General features: G+C 47.7%; 1 protein-coding gene and 1 long non-coding RNA gene across 2 annotated transcripts; one reads left to right on the forward strand and one right to left on the reverse strand.

Moving 5' to 3' along the window:
* Positions 1-8,253: 8,253 nt before the first annotated feature.
* Positions 8,254-9,870, forward strand: LOC135367700 (uncharacterized). The gene is made up of 3 exons (XR_010414507.1): positions 8,254-8,355; positions 8,989-9,177; positions 9,789-9,870. It is a non-coding gene; the product is annotated as an uncharacterized LOC135367700 (long non-coding RNA).
* A 4,869-nt stretch (positions 9,871-14,739) lies between these two features.
* On the reverse strand, positions 14,740-15,395 carry LOC135382736 (putative nuclease HARBI1). Its single transcript, XM_064612603.1, has 2 exons — positions 15,174-15,395; positions 14,740-15,117 (listed from the first exon to the last, which is right to left on the reverse strand). Exons 1-2 carry the CDS (start codon positions 15,393-15,395, stop codon positions 14,740-14,742), a joined length of 600 nt encoding a protein of 199 aa, XP_064468673.1.
* Positions 15,396-17,243: the final 1,848 nt, after the last annotated feature.

Consider the following 17,243-nt stretch of genomic DNA (forward strand, 5'->3'; position numbering starts at 1 on the left):
CATCACTATAATTATGTGTTTTCGAAACAAATAAACTTACCGAAATTAAGTAACTTCGCGGGCGCTGCTTCTTCACCTTCCTTCCAATGCCCATCTATAACAAGTCCACGCAGCTCCTCGATGGTTCCTGGTTCTGTCAGCAGCCGGATTCCTATTTTAGGATCGGCAATCGCCTTCACAGGGTACACATCCCATGGCTGCTCCGCAACCCATTTACCAAAATATGTGACATGGCGTGCGGAACAGCAGAATACGTTCACCCAGCTGGTTCATCACACGTGGAAAGCAACCAAACACAAAGAACGAAAGACGGACCTGCGATGGATTGAAGTGGCCGACCCTGTGAACTTAGCGTTGCCGCTGTGGTTCCTAATTTGCTCGAGCACCCGTCAGACATATCAAATTATACCCAAGTATTAATTCTGGTGGCTTTGTAAAAGGTCACCGTGTATATTTTTGGCTTTTAATAATGTAACTTAATACTATTATACTGTTCCGTTTACGGCAACACCAAAATTAAATCATGCGCGAACAAGCAGCTCACTGCTCACGGCTTACCTAATTTTTCTCGTTGCTTCGGTAAGCCTGCGGCTCGTAGTCTTCGAAGGTTTCATTTCGTTGAGATGTACTAAATCTGTTTCCAATGATGTGGAGACAAAGTTCCAGCAAAAAGTAGTGCTCTGACTTTTCTTTCTCCTTCATTTGGCGGTGACTACGGGCTCGTAATGCCGCCTCGAAAACAGTACGGTGCTTATTTTTGGGATACAACGAGACAGATCCAAATTCGTTCTAAGCACCGTCTCAAACGTCGTCGTGCTTTCATTCTCAGTGAGAGTGAGGACGAAAGTGACTCTTGTAGTTCGGATTCTGCGTCGCCGCAGTTACTTGAAAGCCCAGGCCTATCGGCCTCAAGAAAGAGAAACTCCGACACCTGTACCAACGAAACCTCAGCTGACGATGTGGAAAGTGATAGTGCAGCTGAGCCGCCTGAGGTTCCTGACAGTGATGGCGAGGAAATCGTGACAGAAAATGAATGTGCCAGTTCTGATTTTTCGTCTGACAGCGACGGCGAAGCAACTGATGAAGGAATATCAGCAGCTGATAAAAGAACGGAACTGGTGAGATTTTTTTTTGCAATGTATTGCTATAGCAGTGCGACACGGACCTCTGCCATATGTTCGATGTTCAAATACAAGTCCACGACATTTCCCAACCAGAAACTGAATTCTTTTCCTTTCCAGGCTGGACCACTCTACGAAGGCTCGAAAATAAGCTAAGCTGAGAGTTTGCTCTTAGTGATGGCCCACAGCCTACCTCACGGCGTCTCGAAGGAAGCTACAGAGAGTTTGCTTAAACCGATTGACACACATTTGTCAAAAGGAACAAACTATCCCACCACAAAACATCTGTTCTTTCGTCATTTTTCACGGAGCAAAATCATCGCACAAAGCATCTGTGCTGTTGTGTGTGCCATGAATATTTAGGCGAATTGTTTGACAGTCAAGAAGTCACCTGCGATAAGTACAAGACTCAGCATAAACTGAAAGATTTGCTGAGCATGTCATAATTCTTTTTCTCGCTTGACCTGGAATTCCAGATAAGAGACCTTTTGGAAGCTAACATTCTGCCCCCAAGCGAGCCGCCTCTTGCATATGATGTGACAGATATAACAAGCAGTGTTGAGTACCACAAGCTACCCATCGGCCCCACATATATCACTCTCACCTTCAACACCGATGGTGTACCTCTCTTTGAGAGTTCAAGTTTTAGCATCTGGCCACTGCTAGTGCAAGTCAATGAACTTTCATATAAGGAACGGGTGCGTATACTTCTTATGGCTGGCCTGTGGTTCGGCTCAAAGAAGCCTGTGATGAACACTTTCCTCATCCCTTTTGTGAAGACGATGAATCGGCTCTCTTCAAAGCGTCTGCAATGGACTGGCGCACACGGGCAAGAAAAGACTACAAAAGTCTTTCCAGGATCTTGCATCGTTGCCAGGTGCGAAGTCATCATGAGCATGACTCAATTTAATGGTGTATACGGCGGCGCCTGGAGTGAGCAACCAGGCAAAGTAGCGAAGAAAGGGAATGGCCACACGGGGGTGTACAGTGCTACTGAAAATGCTCCGCTGAGGTCACATGAATCTTTTCTTCGACAAGCCCACAAAGCAAGAACGAAAAACGCTCCAAGCTGCGGTGCAAAAGGAAGCAGTGTGCTCTCACTGCTCGCATTTTTTACCTTTGGCCCAGGCTTTGTGGTGGACTATATGCATGCCAGCTGCTGTGATTTTGTCCGAGCCACCACATTCCTGTGGCTGAAGGCAAGAGGTGTAGCAACATATTGTTGCGGCAGGACATTCAGAGACCTGAAAGAGTGCAGACAGCATGCTCCTCAGTTTGTGTGCAGTGTGGGAGCTGTCAAGACTGCCATGGTCGCTTAAGGACGTGAAGGACTGGAAGTCTGCAGATTGGAGAAAGTGGTTACTTTTCTAATCTCCGATTGTGTTAAAAGGACGCATTCCTTTGAATTTCTACAAGCACTGGATTAAGTTTGTGGAAATTTTGCACTGCTTACTTGCTGAGTCAGTTTGCATAGAGACAGTTATTGAAGTTAAAACGGACATGATTATTTTTTTTTGCAGGAGTATGAGAGTCTCTACAGCGTTGAAAGCATGTCCTACAATGCTCACCTACTAATTCATGTTGTAGAAAGTGCCATGCACTGAGGACCACTGTGGGGGTATTCGTTGTACCCTTTTGAAAGCATGAATGGACTGTTGGCACATTTTGTGAGAGGCACAAGGTACCCTCTCATCCAGATAGTAGATAAGTTTCTAACCATGCGGGCCTTGCCAACATTATGCTCTACATCATGGAGGCTTGTTGTAGAAATAGGAAAGACACCGAGAGATCTCATCAAACACTATCATATCCGAAAAAACAGTTTCTAATTATGACAATGCAATTTGTTTTGGAAGGAAGGTTGTCCAGACTGATGGTGAACACCTTAGAAGATGTTAGTCTCCCCTTTTAAGTACTGTGTTCATAGCTTGAACAAGTCACGAAGAAATAATTCCTATGTAGCTACTCACGGCATATTTGATCGCATCAAGGAGATTGTTGGGAGCTGCCCCAAGCAGCATGCAACGTGTAACTGTAAGAAGACTGTTTCAGTTGTTGTGAATGTGTTGTACCCAGTGCGTTCAGTTGTAAATAACAGGAGTAAGGAATCTTTCTTCAGGTTCGTAGAAGTAGTAAGCACGAACGAAGTTGTGAAACTCCCTGCAGACTGTTTGAGGAAATGTATATGCCTGTGTGAGCACCAATTTGTGTTTCTTTGTACGATACACGAGATATTGACTGCAGAAGCTGTCTAAATGCACTGTGTGCGAAGTAGCACAGCAAAGAACAAGGACCCAACAGAAACAAAAGAACTTTTTTAGAAGAGAAGAGAGTTGCAGGTTATGGATTTCTTTTTTCTTTGTACAGGTTTAGTGTTTTGCATTCAAGCCAATCACTACAATTTTTCCTATTCAAGCCAATCACTACAATTTTTCCTATTCAAGCCAATCACTACAAAAAATCACTACATAATTCTCCAAGTCGCTGTCTGGTGCAAGAAGGCTATAAACATGAGTACTTGAGGAAAATGTACAGCATAAGTACATAAAACATGAGTACTTTAAGAGAAAGTACAGCATAAGTACAACACAGTAATGTTTACAATTTTACTTGATGTGTTGCCCATTATGGCCTTGAATATACTATTACAGTATGGTCGTTGTCGAAAAAGCCAGGCAGAGGTGACGTGTGTTTGTCGGTCTCTGTGTTTCAGCCTTAGAATAGTTGCTTTCTTTCTTGAATATACCATTGCACCCTTGGAATGCAAAATATACAGCACACAGATTACCTGGGTGCTGAATACGTGTGTATCAGAATTTGATAACTGGACATGGTAGTGCTCTACATTCTTTTGCCATGCAACCCTCATACATGTGCTTGATCTGCTGTTTCTACATAACTAATTCCATTCATGCTTGACATTGACACGCTGCATGACTTTGATTTGTATCTTATTGTTTCCATTGTGCTATTAATTTTGTTATCTTAATGTGTATTGTCGTAGATATTGGGAGACCATTCATCTTTTTACGTTTACTGTCCCTTGTATATGAGTAGGAGAACTTGCAGGCAAATGTTGTCATTTGTGTTAGTTTTTGTGAGCATAAAACTCCAGAATTAAATAGTATAATGTACATTTTGCTATTACCTTCTATAGAGCTTGATTTGATTCATGACTGTCATAAATCTACAAACCTACATATATATTTCTAAATTTTCGCTGCCGGTTGCTTTATGATATTGATGTATGTGTTAATTCTACTTGCAGGTGGTACACATTTTGGATCTAACCGTAACTATTATCCGATAGTATAAATAAAAATGCAGGAAAGATAGCGAGGAAGTAACATTTGTCAGTAATCCTGTTTCCTGTCAGAATAAGTGAGTATGTTATAGCTGTGTTTCAGCAACAAAATTAAGAAGAGAAAATACATGAATAAAAAAGGACGTGCAAAAGCTGTCCTGGAATAAGATTATTCACATAAGCTGGAGGCAGTCACTTTGCAGGTGGTACACATTTTGGATCTAACCGCAACTATTATCCAATAGTACAAATAAAAATGCCGGAAACATTACATTACACCTCGATTTTCTATTGCGTTTTTAATTACTCAAAAGAAACACAATTGACACCCTATACATACAAGGTCTGTCCCAGTGAAAATGTGACTGGCGCGCTCGCGAGCGTGCTTGTGGCGCTATTTTTTGTCGAGCACATGGATTACGTAGCGCAGTCCCTCAGATATTGGCTGAAGCGAATTTCAGATGGTTGGCATTTTTTAACCGCCGGATTTGAATTTGAATTGCGTTGGCCTGACAGTCGCTTTGTATATTTTTCAACGATGGAGCAGCGTGCCAATGTGAAATTTTGTTTCAACTTGCGAAAGTGTGCAACAGAAACCTTTGAGATGATCCAAACTGCGTATGGAACTCAGGCAATCAGTCGTAAAAGTGTCTTCAGGTGTTTTTTGCGGTTTCGTGACGGCAGGGATGCCCTGGAAGATGATCCACGGCCGGTAGCCTCGAAGACATCCCGAAATGAAGAAAACGTGCAAAGAGTTGCGGAAGTGCTTGCTTCAGAACGATGCATCTCTGTACGACTCATCTGAGGAACTCACCGGCCTTCCCAAAACAAGCGTGCATTGCATTTTGACGGAAGACCTGCAAAAACGAAAGCTTTGCGCGCGATTTGATTTGTGCCTCATGTCCTGACAAGCGACCAGAACCACGCCGGACTGGAGCACTGCAGAGACATGCAGGCAACCGCAGCAGAGGATACTGAATTCCTCCCAAGCATCATAACGGGCGATGAAACGTGGTACTTCCAATAGGAACCGTCGACCAAACGGCAGAGCGGCTAGTGGAGATCGGCAGATGACGAGAAGCTCAGAATGCCAAGAATGCAGAAGAGTCGAGTCAAAACACCCATGACCGTTTTCTTTGATTCAAAGGGAATAATTCATATTGAATACATTATACAGGGTCAGACAGTAAACGCGAAATACTACGTCGGTGTTTTATCCCGCTTGTGGGGCAAAATTCTTCGCAACAGACCGGGGTACCGCAAACAAGGATCATGGTCGTTGTTGCACGGCAATGCCCCTGCGCACAATGCGAAGGCTGTGCGTGATTTCTTGGCGAAAAAAGGCGTTGTTGTCGTCGATCATCCGCGCTACTCCCCAGACCTGGCTCCAGCGGACTTCTGGCTGTTCCCAAAATTGAAGTTGGCCATGAAGGGGACACGGCATGACTCCATATAGGACATTCAAGATGTTGCGAGGAGGTTCCTCAGAGCCATACCGAAGGAAGACTTCAGGCACTGCTTCGAGCAGTTTCACAGGCAGTTCCAGCGGTGCATTGAGTCGGCGGGGAACTACTTTGAATGACCCATAATAAAAATTAAACATTGTTGATGCCTTCCATTTTATTTGACAGCAGTCACCTTTTCACTGGGACACAACTTACCCATTTGGCATTTTTGTAAGGGATATTCCTTGTTCAATTTGTCTCAAGGTGGAGTTCGCCACAGCTCATTTGCCTATCTGGTAACGCTGCGGCTTGTGTTGGGTTTTTCTGTTTGTGTGTTCCAGACTCAGAACAGTTACTTTCGATCAGGTCAGGTACATTTCATTTAGACATGGCAAACAGAAAGTGGTGTTTCACAACACGACTTAGCAGTGACCTTCCTGCACTACTGCAGCGGCCATTAAGCGTCAATGGAAATCCGCAAATTATATTGTCACGGATGAAAACAGGACGAGCCATACGGCGAATAATCGGCGAACGCTTTATTCTAGCTGCTTAGCTGGCTAACACAAGAGCGGTAGCTCTTAGACAGAACTAAGGTAGATAATGCTCCTGCTGGGAGCTCACAAGCTTTTATACACAGCGGCGAACATTGTAGAAAGCGCGCGTCGGTGAAGAAGAGGAAGTAGAGAAGCTTCTTCAAGGTCGTCGATCCGTCCATGAGATTGATGCGAGCGAAGGAACAGATGCTTCTGGAAGCATCGCTTGCTAATCAGCGCGGCGTGGCGTGGACACGACGCCTCCCCGCCCGCTGCCGCTGTTCCGTGTGGTCGCTTCAAAGATGATACGTGGCATTGCCCCCTCCGTAGAAGTGGCATCGTCCCGATGCCTGAACTTGTGTCGAGGGCGCTTGAGCAGATTCGGCGGGCGTTCCGGGCTCTCGAGGTACTCGATGCTGCCGTAGTAGCTTCTGTAGTAGTTAGTAGTAGCTTCTGCAGTAGTCTTCTGGTTCCGGGGATACTCCAATATACCTGGAGTAGTACGGCTTGAGGCGAACGACGTGAACTATTTCAGGGGTCGGGGTTCGCCGAGAAGATGTGCTGTCTTGAGGTACTACTTCGTAGTCCATCTCTCCTATACGTCGGAGTATATTGTATGGGCCGAAATAGCGTTTGAGAAGTTTCTCGCTTAACCCTCGTCGTTGGGATCGGAGTCCACACCCATACCAGGGGCTCGATCTTGAACTTTTTGCTATTCTCAAGCTCCGCCCACATTTAGCGAGCGTTATCGGGTCCTCGTAACGGGCGTTGCGTTAAATTTCTTCATAACGTGCGCTATCCGTAACGCGGCTCCTCCCATCCCCTCCAGCCAGCAAGAATGGCGCTGGTCGCGAGAGTATTAGCGTCCGGCGAATCGCTGCCGCCGTTGCCTTTGTTTACGTTCGTGTTATGTGCCAAACAAAATGGCAGCGCGTCAATAAGTTACAGAGTTATTGCTCGGTGGTTATAGCTATACCTTTAGAAGACCACGAAATAGTTTCACGAGACCACATAAATGTTTGTGCAGGGAGAGTGATGGTGGCCTTGTACCGGAGAGCTGTATAAACCTGTTTGCGAAGTAGTGTGCTGCGCTTTGCTGTGCTGTGGACATGTCAAGTGCCGGTGTCAATACCGTCAAAATGTGGTGTGCAGCGGTGATGTGCGTCATCACAGTACGTCTTCGTTGCTCGTTGAGAACATACTTTGTAATTATGATGACTGGAATTGGTGGTAATCGTGTACTCCTCCCTTATGGAGGAGTACACGGAGGAGCATTGGGAGGAGCATTGGAAATTTTTGTGTGAAAAATTAAATGCAGCAGGCCCTGCAAAAACAGCAGATAAATGGAAAAAGGTGAGTATTGAGGGGTGTCTGGTAATTTCTCTACAAGTGTGTGTACAACAAGACTAACAAATTGTATCTCAGGTCTGGTCAGATTGGAGGTGTAAAGTAAAGAGAAAGCTGCTGGCAGTAGGAGAGACCTGCAGCGAACTGGAGGGGGAGAAAAGACTGCTCCTGAGATGACCCCTCTGGAGAAGAGGCTAGCTGCCCTTACTGGGATCCACGCAGTAAGTGGTGACCCACTAATTCAGGAAAGTGAGGTAAGAAGCACTAAAATCTCTATACCGTTGTGCTTAGTTCACTTCTACGGTTGAACATTGGAACATTTTGTAATGCGGGAGGTGTAGTTTCATTTAATTTTGTCTCTTGCGACGTAAACCCCAATTATTCTTATTATTCTCCCAAGGTTCTACCTGACCCATCGCAAGCACATTTGGTGCCACTAAACCTGCAGAGTGAGGCTGCAACTGGACCAGCAACTGCAGCGGAGTCCCTTCAGGATGGAGCAGAGGAAAGCACAGAGGAGACGGAAATGACAGTGGGTTCACCACCTCCGCTGCCTCGTCCCCGCACATTCTTGCCTCCAATGGGTCGCAGAACACGACGAGGTAGGTTATCAATTTCGCTGTTCATGTGTTACTTATTACTATATCGCAATTGAGCGTCTGAGTGTTTAAAATAACAGTAGACTGTCATTAGTTGAAACTCTGATACCTCATTGTGGCTGACCTAGAGCACATACGACAGCAGTTCCTGATGCACAAATATGACCTTATTGCATTATTTATTTTTTATTGCTGTGTTTGATCACTCTCTCATGATTTGAGCTTCTCTTAATTCAGACAGCGAGAGGGAAAAAAAAGTGTTGGTTCCCAGGGGATTGACTTAAAGGTAGCCCAGTATATATGTTTAAGTCTGGTACCTAAATTGACTTGCATATTGCAACTCATCAGATTAAAAAAAAACACGTTCTTCTTAGAAAAAATTGTTCTATAACGGCTGAAATCATGCTTTGTCATAAAAACATGATATAGTGATAAGATACCTGTTTTATATTACAGCTTTGCAGCAAACTTCGCTCAGACAACATAATTTCAAATGTCCTACACTGATTATGCTATCATTCATTTCCATCGTGCCAAGCTCGCAGATCTGTGCGGTGTAGACCTGAACAGACACAGTAATGTTTAGTCTCTCAGTTACCATTATCTGCACTCTAACATACACTTTCTTCCTTCAAGTGCCTCCACCTTCTGCGAGGCCTTCAGCTCAAGATGAGCTGGTGAACCTCATGAAAGAAATGAGGGACCAGCAGCAGGAGAACCAGAGAGTGCTGCACGAGATTGCAGGGGCATTAGCAGACATTTCAGGCAGTCTGTCTGTTATTGCCTCTGCCTTTTTGGAACAAGACATAGGCGATGCACATTAAGGTGAGGTTCCTCTTAATAGAAGCATTATGCTTCCTGGGTTCCTTTCTATTCCACCAAACACAGAAGCATGAAAGTATATCTGTAATTTCTAAGTAACCTTAGATGTGTCATATTGGAATGAAAAGAAAATGTAGACATACACCACAAACACGCACACACATGTATTGCACAGAAATGTCACCTTTGTGCAAGGTACTGCACAACATAATGCCTCACCGCTGCCCCACGAGCCCTTACATCACTTCCGTCGAGCATGTGCCCACTCATAAGGCCCTGCATGTTTTCCAGTGGCATATCTTCCACAGGTTCAGGGTCAGGGTCTGGAACATGGTACAGCTTGCATATATTGTGAAGGACTGCACAAGCATTGACAATATATGCTGCTTTGGTGGGGCTATAATGAAGTGCTCTAAAGCGCAGAAGGCATCGAAACCTTGACTTTAGCACCCCAAAACACCTCTCAGTAAAAATTCTTGCACGTGCATGTGCCATGTTGAACATCTCTTCTTGAGGAGACTGTTGTTCGCCAAGAATTGGAGTGAGAAGCCACGGTTCAAGCGGGTACCCACTGTCACCTGAAATTACAGATTCATTTTACTTATATTTTTCAGGTACCCATGAACGACCGAAGAACCTCACTAAGGATAGGACACGTGACATTGGACAGCATGTCTACGTTCTTGTATATGGACATTATCAATGCTTTATTATGTATTTTAACAGCTTGCTTGCCATATTTATTGCTTTGTTGTGTACACTAGAATCACTATATTATCTGGCATTAATAATTAGGCCTTAAATTTTTGGCACTAAAACCTATGGAAATGGGGTGGCATTTAGGCCTTCAATACACTAAAGCAGGGAAAATGGGCACTAAAATCTAGTACGCGCTTTGCATTTGTTGGTGTTTCAGAATGGTCCATCCAGGAAAACTTCTGCGTTTCAAGGCTGCGGTACCATACAAGTTTTCATTTTGGTCCATGAATACTAGGATAGCGTGAAACCACGCTACATTGAGTAGTACATTTAGTTATCTGCCATCGAATATCTTGAGAGCAAAAGAAAGGCCAAATATTTTCATGACATATACATGAGCCCTTCTAGGAAATTGGGGTACTGAGGGATACCAAATGCAAAAAAAGGAAAAAATATGCCAACACATACAAATGAAAAGCAAAATGTATTGCACACAATGTGTACATACACATATAGGGTGTTCTCACATAACGTCAAACGAACCCATTTTGCCGCTATGGTGGTGGTCACTTTTTCGGAGTAGCTGCCGAGGGGGGGGGGGGGGGATATGTTTAATGCAAAGTAAGAAGGAAAGGGAAAGGTTAGCCACGGTGTGGGCTTGCTATTCCCTAATGCTTTCAAGCAAACAGAAGAAAACAGCTGGGGTACAGAAAATTATCAAAAAATACAGAAGTAACAGCTCCTTCACTAATCGTTGCGCATCAGAGAATGCCCAGGAGTTTAGATTCCCGAAGGAATCGTGTCAGCGCAGACGTGACTTCAGCGTGCTGGGTAGGGCCAAGTAGCACCGCGAGGGAAAGCTCTCGGTAGCCTAGATGAGCAAGGCGGCGCCGGAGACTCGATCGGTGGACTTCGTACCGCTGGCAGGCAATGAGAATGTGTGGCACATCGGCTTCTACGTTGCACGTTGGGCAAAGAGGTGATGGGTGCTGATTCATCTTAAATAGGAGGAGAGGAGTTCGGGCCACATTCAGCCGCAGCCGATGAATCAGCGATTCCTCGATGCGCGGGATGCGGCCAGGCACAGCATATGTCATCAAAGGGTCAATGGATTTGAGGAAGGCATTGGTGCGTATAGCTTCTTGCTGAAAGAGCTGTGTGCGGTTGGCAGTGAAGCGGCGGATTTTCGGCTGGCACATAAAGTGCGCAAGGGGAAAGACAGTTGGTTGCTCAGCGTCGTGGGCTTGCCGAGCAAGAGCGTCAGCACGATCATTGCCTGAGATTCCGACATGGCTCGGGATCCATTGGAACACCACTTCGTGTCCCAGTGATACAAGTTCAGAGTGCAGGGCGATGATCGTGGTATAGGTGTCACTGATGACTGCGGCAGAGTAAGAGGCCAGCGCCTCCAGAGCCACTTTACTGTCAGTGAGGACCGACCAGGCCCTGGGCGCACACGAGGAGACATGTCTCAAAGCGGCCAGTAGTGTGAATGCCTCGGCCTCAGCAGATGACATAAGAGGGAGCTTGAAGCCGTGCTCAGCTCCATCCTCTGGGATGCAGGAGGCAGCAGACGACCCAACTAGAGAGACTGAAGCATCGGTGTATATCTGGGTGCGATGCCGGTGGTGACTGTAGATGTGGAACAGGGTCAGTTGGCAGGCCACAACTGTTGGCACAACCTTCTTTTTCCTAAGGCCCGGAATTGACGTTTGTACAGTGGGGTAGTGAAGTGTCCACATGGGTGGCGCAAAGGAAGTCCGGGCGGGAGTTGAGGGGATGTTGCTTCGTAAGCGGCAAATAGCTTGACCGAATGCAGATGCGGGATAACGTTGCGCAATGTCACAGAGGTAATGGGCTGGATGGCGGACAAGATAACGTGTGTACGCGTGTAAGGCGACACTATCGCGAATAATAAGCACCGATGGCTCGCGTGCCTCCGCCAAAACAGAGAAGGTTTCGGTTGTCTTTGGCACTCCCAAACAGAGACGGAGACTTCTGGCTTGAATATTGAGCAGCTCCCGCTCGTGAGTGTTGGAGAGCCCATAAAGGACAGGCAGGCTATAGCGCATAACGCCAAGCAACAGGGAGCAGTGCACACGATGGAGGTCAGCACAGGACGGGCCCCATGTGGATCCACAGAGGTGCCGGAGCACATTACAGTAGATGCGGGCGCTAGCAGAAAGGGAGTTGATCTGCCGCGACCATGTCAGTCCCCTATCAATGATGATGCCTAGATACCGATAATGCGAGACGTAGTTCAGTCTAGAGCCAGCTAGCAGTAGGGGGTACTTGGTGAAGGAGCGCCGCGTGAATGCCATAGCTACTGTCTTAGCCGGCGAGACCGACAACCCACGGTCAGCAAGATGCGCCACAAGAAGATCTAAGGCACGTTGCAGACGACGCTGAATGGCATCACGGCGCGCTGCAGAGGTCCATATGCAAATGTCATCGGCATAGATCGTGATATTGGTATGCTTGGGCAGAAGAGAAGGGAGATGTGCCAGGATGACATTGAACAGGAGCGGGCTGAGGACGCTCCCTTGTGGAACTCCACGATGCACAAAGTAGTTGGCACTGTCACCATCTGCTGTGCGTACGAACAGAGACCTGTCAGAGAGGAAGGCTTGCAACCAGGTAAGGGTACAGCCACCCACACCAGCTTCTTGAAGCGACGCGACTACAACATTATGGAGAACACTGTCGTATGCTTTCGCTACATCCAGGAAGACAGCGGCCGTTAGGAGCCTTGCTTGGAGACTTGCCTGGCTTCAGGAGCGGCACTATCATTGCATTCTTCCATTCTGCTGGGAAAACACCATCCCGCCAACAATTATTGTAGAGCTTAAGGAGTGCGTGTCGGCCATGGAGGGGTAGATTTTGGAGGGCCTTGTATGTAATACAGTCAGGCCCAGGAGAGGTGTGAGGTGGTGATTTCCTTAGGGCAGCCTCCAACTCCATGAAGGAGAACGGAACATCCAGACATTGCTCCGGCGAGGATTCCAGGACGACCGGGATGGCACGAGCTGACGATCCCTGAGACATCGAAGCTGACGTTAGACGGGCACAGTATTCATTTGCAACGTCGATTTCCGAGCGTGAGGTTGCTAGCGCGAGTGCTTGAAAGGGGCGCCGTTGAGCAACAGGTGTAGAGAGTGCCCTGAGTATGCTCCATATTCTGGAAAGTGGCGTCCGCGGAGATAAAGAGCTCGCAAAGCGCCGCCAGCGGTTTCTTGCAAGGGTGGCCAGGTGTCTCTGTATGGCCTTCTGAATGCGTCGTGCTTCAGCGATGTGACACGGGAGGCCGGAACGACGAGCCTTCCGTTCAGCCCGACGACGAATAGCACGCAACCGTTCATACTCTGCATCAATAGCTGAGAAGGCGATGGGGACACGGCGCGCCGTTGTAGTGCGAGTCACCGCGTCGGTTACGACTTCAGCAAAGGAGGAAGAAGTCAGATGCTCTAGCTGCTGGTCTCTGAAGGCCCACTCAAGGGTGGACCGAAAGGCGTTCCAGTCGGAGCTCTTGATGCAGCGTGTAAGTGGGGAGCGCTGCGCACCACGAATGTTAATCAGCACAGGGAGGTGATCGCTGCCAAGGAGTTCTGCACCAACTTGCCACGAGAAGCGCCGCGCTATAGATGAAGACACTGCCGTAAGGTCCAAGCACGAAGACAGGCGCATTGCCTGAATGAATGTTGGTGACCCATCATTGAGGAGGCACAGATCCAAACGCGTAAACAGAGACGCTAACTGCCGGCCCCTCGCATCAGAGCGCGTACTTCCCCAGATAACGTTGTGGGCATTAAAGTCCCCGCAGAGCACGTAGGGAGGAGGAAGAGAGTGAAGTAGTTCTTCGAGACTGTCTGTGTTGAAGGCTGACGCCGGCGGCAAGTAAAGAGACAGAACAGTGACGTCCATAGAGCCCAAACGGACTGTGCAGCTGACGCACTCTCCTCTGCCATTCGTTTGCAAGGGTCTATGTATGACGGGTATGTCAGAGCGAACGAAAAGGGCTGCAGAGCTTTGACCTTCACCAGGCTTGGAGACGTACGTAGTATAGCCAGATAAGCGAAAAGACTCGGATATCCTGCATTCGGAGATGCATATCAAGGGGAACTACCGAGGTTATCTACCATTTGCTCGAAAACGAAGCCTTTGATGTTGTTTTGAAATCCGTTCGCGTTCGTACCCTTCTTTTTGTCCCAAAGACACATTGTTATTGTCGTTCTCACATTTCCTTTTATCACACACGTAACATCCTTTATGAAAAGTTTCCTTTTATGAAAGGTATGGTCGCATTGAAAAAGTATGGTCGCGGAGCGCAGTTTGTTATCTTTCAATGCCGATAGCACGAAAAGTGACCACTACTGGGAGGAGGTTACAAGCATGCCATGTCACTGCCGCGTCACAATGTGACCTAGGTGGAAACTCCCTATATGGCTTCATCTTGCACTATGATGTTTCTATCAATAATTTTACTGTCAGCCGATTCATGACTCACCAACTAGCCAGCCACCTTTGCCCTTTGTGATATGGCCCCCTATGAAAAGGTCACGAAGAAGGGAATGCCTCCAAATAAAAGAGTCATGGGAACTCCCAGGATACCTTGCGTTCACATTGAGTATGAACAGCTCTGTATCACATACCTATAGAACAGAAAGAAATTGTACTTATTGTGACCAAAAACAGAATCAGCAATGTTTGTGGTTCTGATTTTCTTGAGGAGTGGGGAATGTACCACCACTGAATAAATCTGTGAAAATACATTGTGCAGTTGAAAAGCAGTAGGCTAATCTTGCGCTTTCATAGTTTCTCAAAGGCCTTCCTTATCCCCTGTTTGAGCTGTTTAACACATTTGGACAACTAATCTAACACAACTATAAAATTGGGACTGAAGATACATGCCATCTGCACATTCAGGGAGTGGTACCCCTTCCTGTTGACACACACACATTCTCTGTAGGTTGGCTCTGACGTGCCAATTATGGCAACGTGCGTGCAGTCTATGGCTCCTATGCAGGCTGGCATTCCCGATACTGAGGTGAAGGCCATCTTCAAGTGCGTCAGTTCCTCCGCGGTCCGCGGGAAACTACAATACCGCGTCAGCAGGAGGTCACATATCGCCTTACTGACACTGCTGATGCAGTCACTAACACAAGATTGTGCAATAGAAATAGTGACCTCCTGCCCGACACATCTTTGATAGCTCCCTGTTGCGTAGAACCGCAGTGCGGTCAGCACCTGCAAAACATAATTACAGCACATTTTACTGTCTGTGACGATAGGCCCTTGCATACCTTAGCTTCCACAGAAAGCGCTGTTCTCCTCGCAGTCCTCGGACTGAGAATGTCGCGCAGCTCATCACACAGCGCACGTACGGCGTCTTTCGGAAGACGGAACAAGTCTCGAAATTGTTGTTCGTCGTATGCGAAAGCATCCTCGGGCGAGCGAAAAACTCGCTCCCGTCTGAAGCTTCTAGCAACAAGAGCAGCTGCAATCACACTAACGACGTCAGCCATATCTGCGTTACAACATAACGCGAGCCCAAGGTTTGCGTTAAAATATAACGATCGCTACGCGCTTAACGCGCGCTATCTCCGGTGAAATATCGCGCGCTACGAGAGGGCGGAGCTTCATTGCGTTTCAGTGACGTTCCGTGGCGTGGCGGCGCGGCAATTTCAAATAATAGCTATAACGATCGCTATGCGCAGCTCAAGATCAAGGCCCAGGTCTCCTGGGCTAAACTGTGTGTTTCGTCGACGTAGATTGTACCTTCTCGTATCCTCGCGTTGTTACTGTCCGATCGGTAGCCTGGCGAGCTGGCGAGCTTCCTCGGCTCGTTGGGTGAAGTCCAGGGCATCGCTTTCTTCTTCACTGGGCTCGTGAGGCAGCATCGCGTCGAGCATCGTTGCTGCATCACGGCCGTGCACAAGGTGAAACCGCGTGAACCCGCTTGTTTCTTGGGCTGCCGTGTTGTACGTGACGTACGGCAGTATTTCGTCCCACGTCTTATGCTCTACGTCGACGTACATCGAAATCATGTCGGCAATAGTTTTGTTTAGCCGCTCGGTGAGGCCGTTTGTTTGTGGATGGTACGCCGTCGTTCTGCGGTGGACGGTGTGGCTGAGGCGGAGAATTTCTTGGGTGAGTCTGCTTGTGAATGCTGCTCCTCTGTCGGTGATTATGGTCGTGGGAGCTCCGTGCCGGAGTACAGTGCATTCAACGGAAAACTTCGCCACTTCAGCTGCAGGCCCTTGAGGGAGGGCTCTTGTCGCGGCGTTGCGTGTTAGGTAGTCCGTCGCTACGATTATTCAACGATTTGCGGTAGACGATCGCAGGAAGGGTCTGAGTAGGTCCATCCCCATCTGTTCAAACGGTGCCGACGGCGGCGGAATCGGCTGAAGGTATCCAGACGGACGCACTGGTGGCATTTTTCGGCGTTGACATTCCCTACACGTTCTCACGTACTGGTGGACAGCTTTGACTTTTGGCCAGTAATATTTTTCCCTTATGCGGGACAGTGTTCTGCTGTACCCCAGGTGACTCGAAGACGGCTTGTCGTGATAGGATGCGAGGATTTCCGGGCGCATCCCTGAAGGTACAACTAGAAGCCATGTAGCGCCTTGTGGCTCGTGATTCTGCTTGTAGAGGACACCGTTACGTATGGAGAAGCTGGGGAGCGATCGTCTGAAGACGGCAGGGACATTGCCAGCTCGAGTTTGCAGGTAGTCGATGAGAGGCCTCAGTTCTGGGTCGCTGTGCTGTTCTGAAGCCATAGTGGTCGCATTGACGGGGCCCAGGAAACTGTCGTCGATCTAGTCGCCGCTGTCTGTTCTCTGGAGTGGTGCCCGCGACAAGCAGTCTGCGTCGTTGTGCTTTCTTCCCGACTTGTAGGTGATGGTGACGCCGTACTCCTGTAGCCGAAGACTCCACCGTGATAATCGACTCGACGGGTCTCTCAGGTCAGCGAGCCAGCATAGAGCATGATGGTCTGTCACTACTTTGAACAGGCGTCCGTATAAGTAGGGACGTAGATTCGTGATGGCCCATATAAGTGCAAGCCACTCCTTCTGTGTTGTCGAGTAGTTTTTCTCGGCCCTGGATAGCGTTCTGCGTAAGCGATGACACGTTCGAGGCCGTCTTGTAGTTGAACCAGCACTGCCCCGAGACCTTCATTGCTTGCGTCGGTGTGTATTTCGGTTTCGGTGTTGGGGTCGAAGTGTGCCAGCACAGGTGCAGTCTGGAGGCGTGTCTTTAATTCGTCGAAAGCCCATCCTCCAAGAAGCTCCATCCTTCGTCAGTGCGTTGAGCGGTGACGCGGTTTTCGAGAAACTTGGGATGAAGCGGCGATGGTAGGCGCAGATGCC

The sequence above is a fragment of the Ornithodoros turicata genome, chromosome 1 (assembly GCF_037126465.1).
Source record: "Ornithodoros turicata isolate Travis chromosome 1, ASM3712646v1, whole genome shotgun sequence".
Taxonomy (NCBI): domain Eukaryota; kingdom Metazoa; phylum Arthropoda; class Arachnida; order Ixodida; family Argasidae; genus Ornithodoros; species Ornithodoros turicata.

Excerpts from the sequence above, each read along its gene's own strand:
- LOC135382736 (XM_064612603.1), bottom strand. The coding sequence starts at position 15,395 with ATGGCTGACGTCGTTAGTGTGATTGCAGCTGCTCTTGTTGCTAGAAGC. Across the intron at positions 15,118-15,173 it reads CGCTTTCTGTGGAAGCTAAG|GTGCTGACCGCACTGCGGTT; the intron begins GTATGCAAGGGC and ends TATGTTTTGCAG.